The 13,682-nt window shown below is 42.1% G+C and overlaps 1 protein-coding gene across 1 annotated transcript in view; it reads left to right on the top strand.

The window, feature by feature from the left end:
* Positions 1 to 13,682, top strand: part of LOC143297352 (putative molluscan insulin-related peptide(s) receptor) — a 49,549-nt gene that overhangs the window by 20,573 nt on the left and 15,294 nt on the right. Inside the window, 12 exon segments of the mRNA XM_076609657.1 lie at positions 162 to 306; positions 2,374 to 2,588; positions 2,910 to 3,036; positions 4,061 to 4,073; positions 4,075 to 4,115; positions 4,893 to 5,068; positions 6,131 to 6,301; positions 7,764 to 7,950; positions 9,035 to 9,305; positions 10,878 to 10,965; positions 11,555 to 11,706; positions 12,177 to 12,345. Of these exon segments, the coding sequence (XP_076465772.1) occupies positions 162 to 306; positions 2,374 to 2,588; positions 2,910 to 3,036; positions 4,061 to 4,073; positions 4,075 to 4,115; positions 4,893 to 5,068; positions 6,131 to 6,301; positions 7,764 to 7,950; positions 9,035 to 9,305; positions 10,878 to 10,965; positions 11,555 to 11,706; positions 12,177 to 12,345 (1,755 nt within the window).

The following is a 13,682-nucleotide window of genomic DNA, read 5'->3' as shown; positions in this document are numbered from 1 at the left end:
AGTCATACACATAAAACCAGCATATAGCTAATAACAAGTGAATGTGTGAATTGCAGTGCTCAGTGCAGAGTCCACTTTGAACGTATGTTTCCCATCCCCCCGTCTGATGAAAAAAGGCTGAAATTGTTGAAAATGAAATGCATGCATTTATACTGTGACAGGTAACATTGGAATAGAGCTTGAGGAGAGCCTTGGAGACATCACCGAAGTGACCCAGTACATCAAAGTTGCGCGCTCCTACGCTCTTCTGTCTCTCCATTTCTTCAAAAGCTTGGAGATCATTGGTGGCTTGGGTGACACAGACAGGTTAGTAATGGGACAGTAGATTTTTTTTTCAGGGTCTCTTTGAGTCTTTCTGTCATAAATGTTTTATCTTTCTGTCATAAATGTTCTATGCGTGTGCGCTGACAAGACACATTGCTCATGGTCTGTTGTCTGTGTGTGTGTGTGTGTGTGTGTGTGTGCGCGTTTGTGTGTGTGTGTGTGTGTGTGTGTGTGTGTGTGTGTTTGACAGTGGCAGGTTAGTGAGTTCGAGTCTTTGACAGTTCTGTGTACAGCAGACGTATTTCCGAAATAGTCATCATTTCCAATTATTACTGCTTTGCCTACTATTGAATAAATATTAATATTTTAAAAGTAACTGTCATCAAAGTAGATGCAAATATATACTTAATCAGGATAGTATGAAATTGGAATTGGATGGAAAAAGGTTTTCTCAAAGAAATTTGATGTTGCCCAGTTTCTTTAACCCCTAGGCTGCCTGCATGACGAGATAACTCGTCATGGCAAGCATGTATGCTTCGCTGCCTGCATGACGAGATAACTCGTCATCGAAATATTCTGACTTTTCCCTGCTTTGCATTCAGTTCGTTGACAAAAATGCTGGTAGCTTTAGCTTGGGGAATCTTTCTGGATTCTATTCATAGCTAGAAACACCATATGCGTCATAAGGCAGTCCTTTATTTGAACGTTTTGGTTGGGTTACTGGCCGCAGTCTTTGCCTGGCTCCTCTCCTCGCTCGCTCAACAAAATGTCGGACTGACTCCGTGCTCAAGACATGCGCTCGTGGCGAACTAAATCAACCAAGATTACTTTCTTCAGCTAATGCTCAGAAAGAATTGGAGCATAAATTCGAAGGAGAAGACAGTGGTGAACATTTATAGGACGATTTGATAGAAAATAAAGGGAGCAATCAAGAGAGTGGCCAAGATACAACTATCAGTGAGTGATGCAGGCTGTTCAACTCTAGTAGACGAAGTTTTAGCAGGGCACCGTATGAGCTATTTTCTTGGCACTCAGCCAACGCGGTCTGATGAAGTGACCATGTGAGAGGGGTGAAGAGGAGAGGGGTGGAGACTGAGGGGGCGTGGCCTCACATCCATATTATCACTTGCAGAAGTCACAATGCATCTATTTCTTTTTCAGTTTTTTTATATTGTGGTTGTTCTAGTATGATTTTGTGTGTGCAGATATCCATTTGTCCAGAAAATGATATTTTTGTGCAAATTACCAGACTAATGTTTGTAATGAACAAGTTGAAAATGTGACAAAAAACAAAACACTGATTTCAAAACAACAGCATGTCACTTAAAATGCATAAAATGGGAAAACATCATGTGTTTTGTATTCTTTATTCATTTCCCTTTCAGAAAATATATACTTTTATGGGTCTTTCTCCAATAACAAAGAGCACAGAATTTTTTGAAAATTTATACCCGTTTTTTGTGAAAAAACCCTGGCAAATAGATTTCACTTAAATCTTATTTTCCTGGCAGCGAAAGGGTTAAGTTCAGTATAGATAAATACAGGGTTCACTAAAAAGTAAAAGACAACAAGGAAACTTCCACAGTATTCTTTTTGGAGGCATGGTGATATGACATGAATTTTCAGTGAAAAGCTGTTCATGATGCACATGTGTCTATAACAGCCATCCATGCATTCCTTCAGAGGTCAGTGGTAGACGACATGCAGTGTGCATAATTTCAATCATCTTTCGATTTTTTAATTTTTAATAATGATAATAATGATAATAGTGTTTATATAGCGCTGAATCTTGTGCAAAGACAAATAAAAGCACTTTCACATCAGTCATTCACATGCATGCATAATTCTAAAACTGAAGAAACTGAAGACAAGGAAGAGGCAGAGGGGTTAACATGTTATGAAGCCAAACCTGCTTTAATGGAGCAGTCCTTAACTTTTTGTGAAGACTGTGGATAAGATAGTGAAGTTTAAGACTGTAGTTGTCGATATTTTTTTGTGAAGTCTATAAATAAGATGGTTGAAGATGAAGACTGTAGTGGTATTTAACTTTTTGGTGAAGTCTGTAGATAAGACAAATGAAGTTGAAGACTGTGTGCTGTGTGTGTGCAGTGCCAGCCTGGTGATCCGAGACAACAGCAACCTGCAGGAGCTGTTCACAGACGAGGTGACCAAGCGCCTCAAGATCCTGAAGGGCAAGGTCAACATCCATGGCAACCGCAAGCTGTGCCTGAGCAAGATTGACACGCTGGTGGAGAACCTGGGCTTGACCGACAACATCACGGAAGTGGACGTCAGCAGAACCACGAATGGAGATCTTATGCCATGTAAGTGGCTTTTTGTTGTTGTTTTTTTCTTTTTCTCTATGGCTTCAAAATTTCTCCCCAATTGTATTCTTGAGTGGAATGCCACCCTCCAACTTGTTTTAGAGAGAGTGGGGGTGGGAGGTGTCCATCTTGAAGGAAATTCCCATACTTCAGTTTGTTTCAGTGAAGGGGTGAATAATAGCAATTGTGAATGAATTAATGAAAATATAAGCTGAAACAAACTGTATAGCGAAGAAGTCAGTAGACATGGTATGCACTGAGGTAATAAAGATGATCTCACAAGTCTCTACATTTCAGCTGGAAGTTTTTGCTTTGTTGCAGGTTCGGTGACCAAGTTGAACGTGACCATTGATAAAATCATGAAGGATTTGGTGGTTCTCCAGTGGCCCAAAGTTCAGTCATCGGATGAACGCCAGATTCTGGCTTATGTCATCAACTACAGAGAAGTGTGAGTGGGCAGTTTGTGCTGTTGGCTGTGTGTGGGGAAGAGTTGTTTGAAATAGCTTGAGGAAGTTTTGATCAGCATACACAATGACAGGCATTGAGAACTTAACATGCACACGTGCCTGCACACTCTTGCACTTTCATTCGTTGATACACGCACACTAGCACATACTTTTACCACGCATTCTGATAACCAGCTAAGTCCTTTTTAGGTATGAAGTTAATGAGTACAATTGTTGTTGACTGCACTTATTTCTACTCCAGATATGACTTATTGGTTCAGTTTTTTTCATTACTTTTGGTTTTTTTTCTTTTTGAAAAGGAGTAGGGGGTTCTTAATTTTTCAACAACAGCAAAAAAAACAACAAAAAAAAAGCAAAAACAAAATTTTTTTTTTTCATGTCACCTTTCACAGTCAAGACTTAACCCAGAAAAGTCTTTAAAATTCATATGAGATTTTGACTTGGGTTGATTTTATCATTGAACAATTACTGTTTTTCTAGGGGAATGTCTATTTCTTTTATTGACACAGTTTTGATCACTTTTCAGCATGAAGTGTGGTCATGAGAAATAATTAAATGCAGTAAAGTTTCTTTCATTTATTACTTATTATCAAAACCAATAATCATCAGTCAGTAAGTGTACTGCAGAAAGATGGTACCAATAATAGTTGTATATTGTTTTGGTTTGCCAAATAGTCTCATCAGCTTGAAAGTGCTTGTGGACATGGGAAAACATGCATGCAACCCCACATATCTGATATGTGTTTTTATGTGCATGTGTATCCATGTGTGTGTGTGTGTGTGTGTGAGTGTGAGTGAGTGAGTTAGTGACATTTATTTCTATGGTTCTAATTTACAAGAGTATGTGTTACATTTACATGCAGGATAAAGGCAGTTGTCAGGTCTGTATATGTTTTGCTGTGTTTTTGTATATACTTCTGATACATATTGTTTTGTATGGTTATGTCAGCTGGCTGGAAACTGTTTTTAACTGCTGGCTTTTCAAAGAACTGTTTTGTTTTTCAGAACCTCTGACTCAGGTGAATATCTATCAAGGCAGAGATGCTTGTTCGGAAACCATGTAAGTAAATGAACAGTCTGAACATATTTACTATGCAAGTACAACATTGAACAGTAGATACCTGAAATAGAGCAGACTTAAAACCTCTTAACTATGAACTATGTCCAAATTTTTGTGAGCATTTTGACATTTGAGAGTCATTCAGTGACAGTCCTTTACAGGCTCTGTTTCATATATCTGCATTCATTTTAATGATGATGGTACTGATGATAATCGTTAGTGGTGTTTGTGTGTGTGTGTACGTGTGTGTGTGTAATCATAAACCTTACATATCTTTCATGCAGTACTGAGCAGCAGATTCTGTTCTATTATTTATTCATTGTAAATACTATAGTCAGTATTCTGTTGTAAATGTGATGCAATTGTTGTTTTTTCACTTTTTAAATTTTTTTTTATTAATGAACACAGACACACAGACAATTCAAGTTTATGAATTCAGATTTATAGGTAGATTTGCCATGTAGGGATTTCTTTGTGGTCCATGCTGACAAGAACTGGATTAGGACAACATGCATACAAGTTATCAGTAATTATTCTGAAGTAACATACACATGCATGCAGACAAGCACACACTCTCTCTTTCACTCACATGCACACAATCTTTCTCTCTCACACTCGCTTAATCACTCTCTCTAATTCACTTAAACACTCACTTCCTCTCTCTCACACGCGCACACACTCCCTCTTGCTTTCACTCACACTTATACTCCTTCACTCACACTTTCTCTCACACTCTTGTCTCACTCTTGCACTCACTCGCTCATTTTCCCCTGACAGCTGGAAGACGATTGAGACGAGTCGAAACGAGCAGCAGCAGGAAGATCAGATCATGACACTGGTCTCTGGCCTGAAGCCGTGGACCAAGTACGCTGTCTACGTGCAGGCTGTCATGCTCAACACAGCCAGCAACCAGGCCATCTCCGACATCCTCATCTTCACTACCAGCCCCTACTGTGAGTGTGTGGCTGGGTGTTGGTTGGGTGTTTGTGTGTGTTGTGTGGGTGGGTTTGAGGGGGGTGTTTGTGTGGAAGGGGGGTCAGGGTGTGTGTGTGTGTGTGTGTGTGTGTGTGTGTGTGTTAAGGCTGTGTATGTGTGTTTGTGTGTATGTATAAATGTGTGCATGCATCCAAGTGTGTTTGTGTGTGCATGATGTGTGCGCATGTGCGAGCATGAGTTGTGTGTGTGTGAGTGTAGGCATGTGTGTGTGCATGCATGTGTGTGTGCATGTATGTGTGTATAAGTGTATGGATTTGTGTTTGTGTGCGCGTGTATGTTTTTTTTTTTTGGCTGTGTGTTTTTGCATTTGTTGATGTGTAGGGAAAAGTGGGGCATAATTCAAGGGTTGTTCGCAACATATGATATCTGTTCAGTTATTAACAATCATGGTGGTGCCATTGACTGGTTGTAACTGGATTCTTTTAAAGTAAAAGAAAAAAGTGTAGTTTGGAAATGGGTCACATTGAAGTGTCACGTCACCACTGTTGTGGCATCGTGGTAACGCATCCATTCAGGAAGCAAGATAACCTGAGCACACCGGCTCAGATTGCGCTCGCCAGTATTTTTCTCCCCGTCCACTAAAGCCCCAGTCTGCCTTCTCACATGGTAATACTGTTTCTGGATTTCAGCAACAGCACAAAAAAGTCTGGCCATTTGTTGAGGTGGTCTGTGTTTGTTCCCCAGCTGGCCATTTGTTGAGGTGATCTGTGTTTGTTCCCCAGCTGGCCATTTGTTGAGGTGATCTGTGTTGGTTAACTGGCCATTTGTTGAGGTGGTCTGTGTTTGTTCCCCAGCTGGCCATTTGTTGAGGTGATCTGTGTTTGTTCCCCAGCTGGCCATTTGTTGAGGTGAGGTGATCTGTGTTTGTTCCCCAGCTGGCCATTTGTTGAGGTGATCTGTGTTGGTTAACTGGCCATTTGTTGAGGTGGTCTGTGTTTGTTCCCCAGCTGGCCATTTGTTGAGGTGATCTGTGTTGGTTAACTGGCCATTTGTTGAGGTGATCTTTGTATGTCCCCCAGTGCCCACCAGTCCCACAGACCTGCGGGCAGTGGCGGAGAGGCCAGGGGAGCTGCTGGTCAGCTGGAAGCCGCCCAAGGTTCCCAATGGCAACGTCACCCACTACTATGTCTACTGGCAGTTGCAGGAGCTGGACTCGGAGCCCTTTGACCAGCGCGACTACTGCAAGAACCGTGAGTGATTTTTCACTTTTCATGGGCAGTCATTGTGTGTGTGTGTGTGTGTATGCATGCATGCTTGTGTGTCTGTATCTGTGTCTGTGTGCGCGTGCATGTGTGTGTGTGTGTGTGTAAGATGTATACATTTGTGTCAGCAAAAGTTTTTATTTCTCACTATTGACAATTGTTTTTTTGCTTTTTTTCTTTGATGGTAGATGTGTTGGCCTTTTTATCTTCTTTCTGATAAGTGTTCTAAAATCATTTGAATAGATCGACTTACATTTTGGTGGATAAGGAAGGGGGTAAGCAACACTAAACCTTTTGTGTAAGCAAAATATATTTCTGCATAGCATGGTTTATTAATTCCTGGGTGCCATCTTCCAGCCGGCAGCTGGTGCTGGTTACAGACAGGCAGTGAAGCTGTGCAGAAAGGGGAATAAGTGACGGGAACATTTTTTTCTTCTTCTTGTAATGTCTTAGTTTCTAACACATTCTCGCAGCTGCCTGCATAAATACTGGCTGTGTTTTTATCATCATCTGCTCATTTATGCTTTTGTGTTTGTGATGGATATTACCATGACAACAAGCTAGGAACAATTTTGATGATTTTAGCAGTCTCAGGAAAATAAAATGATACAGGTAATCCAGTGCTGCTTGTGTTTTAATTCTCATATGTACAGCTACCTTTATACACAAAATCAAATTCCTCTTGTATTTTAATTTTCTTGTATTGTGTATACAAGGTTGTCCTTGGTTATATGAATGAATATGGCTACTTGTGCCTAATTTTCTTTTCTATGTGTTTTATTATATTTTTCATGTAACCAATGGTTAGTTTTTTTCAGTCCTGATATGGCCCTGTGTGGTCAGCTGGACAATGAGAACAAAAGAATAAAATATGCAAAGTTTGACATACTCCATTTTGAAACACACTGAACAGTTCATGCCACTTCATTTTTTATTTTTTTTTTTATTTTTTTAACGGCAACATCATCTTTTTATTAACGCCGTCCCTACATTCTATCAAACCTCATCTGTTAATAAACATTCCTTTTCCTCATGCTTAATTAGTGCATGCCAAGGTTAATAAGTACACACTACGCTAATGAATCAATTCATGAATGTAACATTATTCCAAGCAGTTCAGCACAGCGACGAATGCCCAGATGACCAGACACGACAAGGCAAAGCAAAGTTGATGAAGTCCTGTGGATAGTTGGTGTACAGTGGGGATGAAGTCCTGTGGATAGTTGGTGTACAGTGGGGATGAAGTCCTGTGGATAGTTGGTGTACAGTGGGGATGAAGTCCTGTGGATAGTTGGTGTACAGTGGGGATGAAGTCCTGTGGATAGTTGGTGTACAGTGGGGATGAAGTCCTGTGGATAGTTGGTGTACAGCCCTGTGGACAATGCCACTTCATTTTATTTAACAGCTATCAGGGGAAGTATAGTGTTGTTGTTTTTTTTGTTTTTTGCAGCTATTGTCTCCTCTAAAGATCAGACCAAGGTGAAGGACACTCGGCAGAACAAGAATGAGACCAAGCTGGGGGCGAACTGCTGTGCGTGTCCCAAGTCCAAAGAAGAGCTGAAGCAAGAGGAGCGAGAGCGACAGATAGAGATAGAGTTTGAGAACTACCTGCATGAAAACGTCTACTGCAAGAGGAGGTACTGTCACATCTCCAGGCTGTTATTTGATGTGTTGATGAGTATCGGGATATGGAGAATTTTCCATAGAATCGATAAGAAAACATTGTTGCTCATGAATTGAGTGAAAAGTATTATGTAAAAATCTTTCTGTCTTCTGTGTATCTGTATGGAAATGAATTTTTTTTTCCTGGGATTAATGGATATTGACTTGTTTCGTTCCAACTTAGATTGCTTTGCTCTGCCTCAGCATTAAAAAAAAAAAAAAAAAATTCTGCTGTGGCTAAGGTTGTCAAAGCCAGTAAATATATTTTAAAAAAAAGTTTTACTTGGAGCCTTGCATACATGTTTGCATGCATGTGCATATTTGTACAGGCATGAACACACACATTCTCTTTCTTTCTTACGCATACATGCCCTTCAAACACGTTGAAATGTTAGGTGGTCCTGATATGACCCTGTGTGGTGGGTTGGACAATAAGCAACAGTGTTAAACTTGGTGAAATTGCCTCGCTCAAGTGAAACTGTAAACGACATTGTCAGTTTTGGTGAAACTGTCTTGCTCAGGTCAAACTGTAAACAGCAATGTCAGTCTTGGTGAAACTGTCTTGCTCAGGTCAAACTGTAAACAACAATGTCAGTCTTGGTGAAACTGTCTTGCTCAGGTCAAACTGTAAACAACAATGTCAGTCTTGGTGAAACTGTCTTGCTCAGGTCAAACTGTAAACAACAATATTAATCTTGGTGAAACTGTCTTGCTCAGGTCAAACTGTAAACATCAATATTAATCTTGGTGAAACTGTCTTGCTCAGGTCAAACTGTAAACAACAATATTATCTTGGTGAAACTGTCTTGCTCAGGTCAAACTGTAAACAACAATATTAATCTTGGTGAAACTGTCTTGTTCAGGTCAAACTGTAAACAACAATGTCAGTCTTGGTGAAACTGTCTTGCTCAGGTCAAACTGTAAACAACAATGTCAGTCTTGATGAAACTGTCATGCTCAGTTCAAACTGTAAACAACAATATTAATCTTGGTGAAACTGTCTTGCTCAGGTCAAACTGTAAACAACAATGTCAGTCTTGGTGAAACTGTCTTGCTCAGGTCAAACTCCCTTCCAGTGGAAATCGACAAGAAGTACAACCTGCTAGAACTGGTAGCCATGAAGCATCGCAGGAAGCGGGCATCGGAAGCCCCGTCCAGCCTATACACGGCTGAGGCAAACAGAGGGGTGACCACCACCACGGCCTCGCCCAACAGCACTGAAGCGGCGGAGACCAACCACACCCAGGAAAACGCCTACCTGCACCTGATCATCTATGACACCAAGATCCCACTGACCAACCTGGGACACTACCAGGAGTACAGCATCGAGGTCAGTGCAGGGGCAGTGATGGGAGTGTGTCCATGTCATTGGGATTTCCGTGGTGGCATATTTCCTCGTTTGTTTTATTTTGTTTTGGTATTAAGACTTGCGCTTTGGTTCAGTGGCCTGTGGACCCCGGCCACAAACTTCAGTTTTGCAAAAATCAGTCACTCCTACTCAAAGACTCGCGACTTCATATATTGGTTATTCATATATTGGCCAAGGCCCCTTATGAAGGGGACTGTGAACATCATATGATGAAAACCCTACTCATAGAAGTAAGCAATGAAGGCTGCCTTCTCTTTGCAGGTACATGGTGTTGTTGGGTTTGTGTGTGCAAGTTATACCACAGTATTGCTCCTGTCTAGACTGCGGTATTGTGTAAGTTGTGTGGATTATGGTTAACAGATGATCACACAGTTTTGAGTTTTTCTGTTTGTTTTGTTTTTTTCTAAAAAGCAGATGTGGCATAGTGTACATAGATCGGTCTTCACACTTTGACACCACCTTGATGGCATGGTGTTTATAGATCAGTCTTCACACTTTGACACCACCTTGATGGCATGGTGTTTACAGATCAGTCTTCACACTTTGACACCACCTTGATGGCATGGTGTTTATGGATCAGTCTTCACACTTTGACACCACCTTGATGGCATGGTGTTTATAGATCAGTCTTCACACTTTGACACCACCTTGATGGCATGGTGTTTATAGATCAGTCTTCACACTTTGACACCACATTGATGGCATGGTGTTTATAGATCAGTCTTCACACTTTGACACCACCTTGATGGCATGGTGTTTACAGATCAGTCTTCACACTTTGACACCACCTTGATGGCATGGTGTTTACAGATCAGTCTTCACACTTTGACACCACCTTGATGGCATGGTGTTTACAGATCAGTCTTCACACTTTGACACCACCTTGATGGCATGGTGTTTACGGATCAGTCTTCACACTTTGACACCACCTTGATGGCATGGTGTTTATAGATCAGTCTTCACACTTTGACACCACATTGATGGCATGGTGTTTATAGATCAGTCTTCACACTTTGACACCACCTTGATGGCATGGTGTTTACAGATCAGTCTTCACACTTTGACACCACCTTGATGGCATGGTGTTTATAGATCAGTCTTCACACTTTGACACCACATTGATGGCATGGTGTTTACAGATCAGTCTTCACACTTTGACACCACCTTGATGGCATGGTGTTTATGGATCAGTCTTCACACTTTGACACCACATTGATGGCATGGTGTTTACAGATCAGTCTTCACACTTTGACACCACCTTGATGGCATGGTGTTTACAGATCAGTCTTCACACTTTGACACCACCTTGATGGCATGGTGTTTATGGATCAGTCTTCACACTTTGACACCACCTTGATGGCATGGTGTTTACAGATCAGTCTTCACACTTTGACACCACCTTGATGGCATGGTGTTTATAGATCAGTCTTCACACTTGACACCACCTTGAAACTGAAGCTTGCCTGAGGGTTGTGTCAGAGAGGCAGTCAGTGGTGACTTGTTCTGTCAGAGGACTGGTGTTGGGCTGTGCAGGTGCTGGCCTGCCAAGAGACCGACCCCAGGACATGGAAGAAGTACTGCAGCAACCGGGCCATCACTGTGGCCAGGACCTTACCCCTGGGTAAGTGGGGTCTTTACCTGGGGGTAGCCAGGACTTTGCCCCTGAGTAAGTGGGGTCTTTACCAGGGGGTAGTCAGGACTTTGTCCCTGGGTAAGTGGGGTCTTTACCAGGGGGTAGCCAGGACTTTACCCCTGAGTAAGTGGGGTCTTGAAGGACTCTATCCTTGGGAAAGTGGGGTCTTTACCAGGGTGTGACCAGGACTTTACCCCTGGGGTAGTGGGGTCTTTAAGGACTGTGCCCTTGGGTAAGCGGGGTCTTTACCAGGTAAAGGGGTGACAATGAGGGAAGACTGCTAACTGATCCATGATCTCTTCCCCGTCTACCTTCCTCCAACGCAGTTTACCATGTTGCTCTTCCTCTCTCTGTGTCTTGGCATCCCCTCTGTTTGGTCTCTGTCTCTCCTTTTCCCTCCTGATCTACCTATTTTCCTCTCTTCTATCACTCTGCCTCCTCCTTGGCTTCATATCCTGTAAGTTTTGTTGCTTGTTTCTCTTCCCTTTGCTTGTTCTGTCTTTGATTTTTGGAAGTTGTATTTTCCTCTGTCTCTTAGCCCAGCTGAAACTTGACATGTGTGTGTGTACATTTTCAGAAAAAGCGGACAACATCAACGCCTCCACAGTGGAAGCCAAACTGATTGCCAACAGCACGGGAGAGGTGATGATCAAGTGGGAACCCCCCAAACATCCCAACGGCCTCATCATCAAGTACCTCATCCGTTATCGCCGGGCCAACCAGGACGATGTAGGTGGCAGTTTTTAGTTGATCCATTGATTGCACCCAGGGTGGACGTGTTAACTGCAAAGCCTATACAGGAGTTGTCAGAATCCTGCTTTTAGTTTCTTGACTTTAGCTTGGAATAATTTGATCAGAATTCACATAGTAGTTTGCACAGGACAGGAATGTCAGACCCCTGCCGGAGTCTGCACTGGTTGTGTCACGGTAAGTTTGTTATTTAAACGTAATTTTAGATAGAAAATTTCCTTTTTACTCCGCTTGGGCGGAGTAGCAGTTTACACAAGATGCAAATCAGACTCTTGGTGGAGTCTGCACCAGATGGTCATGAAGTATGTTACATGTAATTCTGGAGAAAAAAATATTTCATTTTGCATCATCCACCTGTATTTCTGAAATTTGATGAGCTTGTTTAGATTTGAAGAAAATATCTCACAGATGGCTATGTATATATATGAATTGTTTCCTACCTCTTACAGCATGAATTCCTGACCATCTGTGTGAGCCAGCGGAAGTACAAACAGCATGGTGGCCATCGTCTGGTGAACATTGACCCTGGCAATTACACGTTTCACATCGCTGCTGTCTCTCTGGCAGGCAACGGATCCTACACCCCTCTCATGTACTTTGTCATACCTCCCAGAGCAGGTTTGTGTGAAGGCATGGGTTGATTTCTCTGACACATGCTGTGATCCTTGTTAAACTCAAGATAACTGTAAAATAAACGTGTGCGCACAGACTTTAAAAAAAAAATTTTTGTCTTGTAAATACCCTGAGCTCAACAGAGATGAAGTCGATATATCAGGAATGAGATGGTCGGATTTCCAACCGAAAATTGGCTCCAGAAGCCATTTTTGAGATTTGCGCAAATCTGTTGAGTAAATAGTGGGGGGGCGTGAGATTGGGGAAGGGGGTGGGGGGCTTGACCGGCAATAGTTGCACGAATGTTGTCTGACCGATTGACAAGACAGACCCACAGCGTTTGCTAAAATGTCCCATGTTTGGATAAGCGAACCAATTGAGAATAAGTGTTCCGTTGCTCCTCTGTCATCATTCAGCTTATCTGTATTCAGTCGCGATTTCACGACTTTCGCTTGTGGGCTTCACGGCTTGCAAAGATACCTGATTTCATTGATCGTCTTCAATCATCGACAAAATGAGAAAACTCACGAAGGATGTAAGATTTTTGCAGCAGAGATCGATAAAGGAGTGAAAAAGAAGTGAAACTGGGCCTGGCAAGATGAGACCATGAAAACAGAAGTGAAGAACAAAAAAGTAACTTTGCGGGTAGGCGACAAAATCATCGCCCAGGGCAAGGCTAAGTGCAGTTGGTGTCAGATCGTACGGGTGCAACTTTTCCATCTGGCCACGGAAATCTGTTTTCAGATTTGCATAAAAAATGGAACGTCTGTTTTCTGGGAAAAAAGAAGAAAAGCCGATGGGCCTGCTCTATATCATTTGTCTGTGATCTGTCAAAAATGAGAACGGAATGCTCTTTCGAAAGCGTCGTTTGTTGACCCCTTGAGAGGCGATCCAGTGACTTGTCAGAGCACCAAAATCGAAGTCAAAAAGATTCCTAACGGTCGATTGAAGTTGTCAAAATGCCGATAACAAATGGCGATCCCTACATGGCACGCATTGATATCACTGTGAAAAACACGCACGTGCACACATGACACACATGCGGGCGAACACACACACACACACACACATGCACAGACATACGAGTGCGCGCACACACACACACACACACAAACGTGTGCGCAGGCACATATACAGGTAAATGCCCGTGCCTGTGATTTCCATCCCTGTCAAACCCCAGAGGCCATGGGTACATCTGCTTGACCCTCTGTTCATTGAGCAAAAGCTGCAAATGTTTGCCACTTTACCCACAAAGTAACACTGTTGAGATTGAAACAGAAACTTTGTAGCAATTGATGTCAGTGCTTTTTCTGACACAGCCAACCCTGGGGTACAGACAGTTC

The sequence above is a fragment of the Babylonia areolata genome, chromosome 22 (assembly GCF_041734735.1).
Source record: "Babylonia areolata isolate BAREFJ2019XMU chromosome 22, ASM4173473v1, whole genome shotgun sequence".
Classification (NCBI taxonomy): domain Eukaryota; kingdom Metazoa; phylum Mollusca; class Gastropoda; order Neogastropoda; family Buccinidae; genus Babylonia; species Babylonia areolata.
Note: the sequence above shows the minus strand (reverse complement) of the source record. Positions and strands in the feature narration are given on the sequence as shown.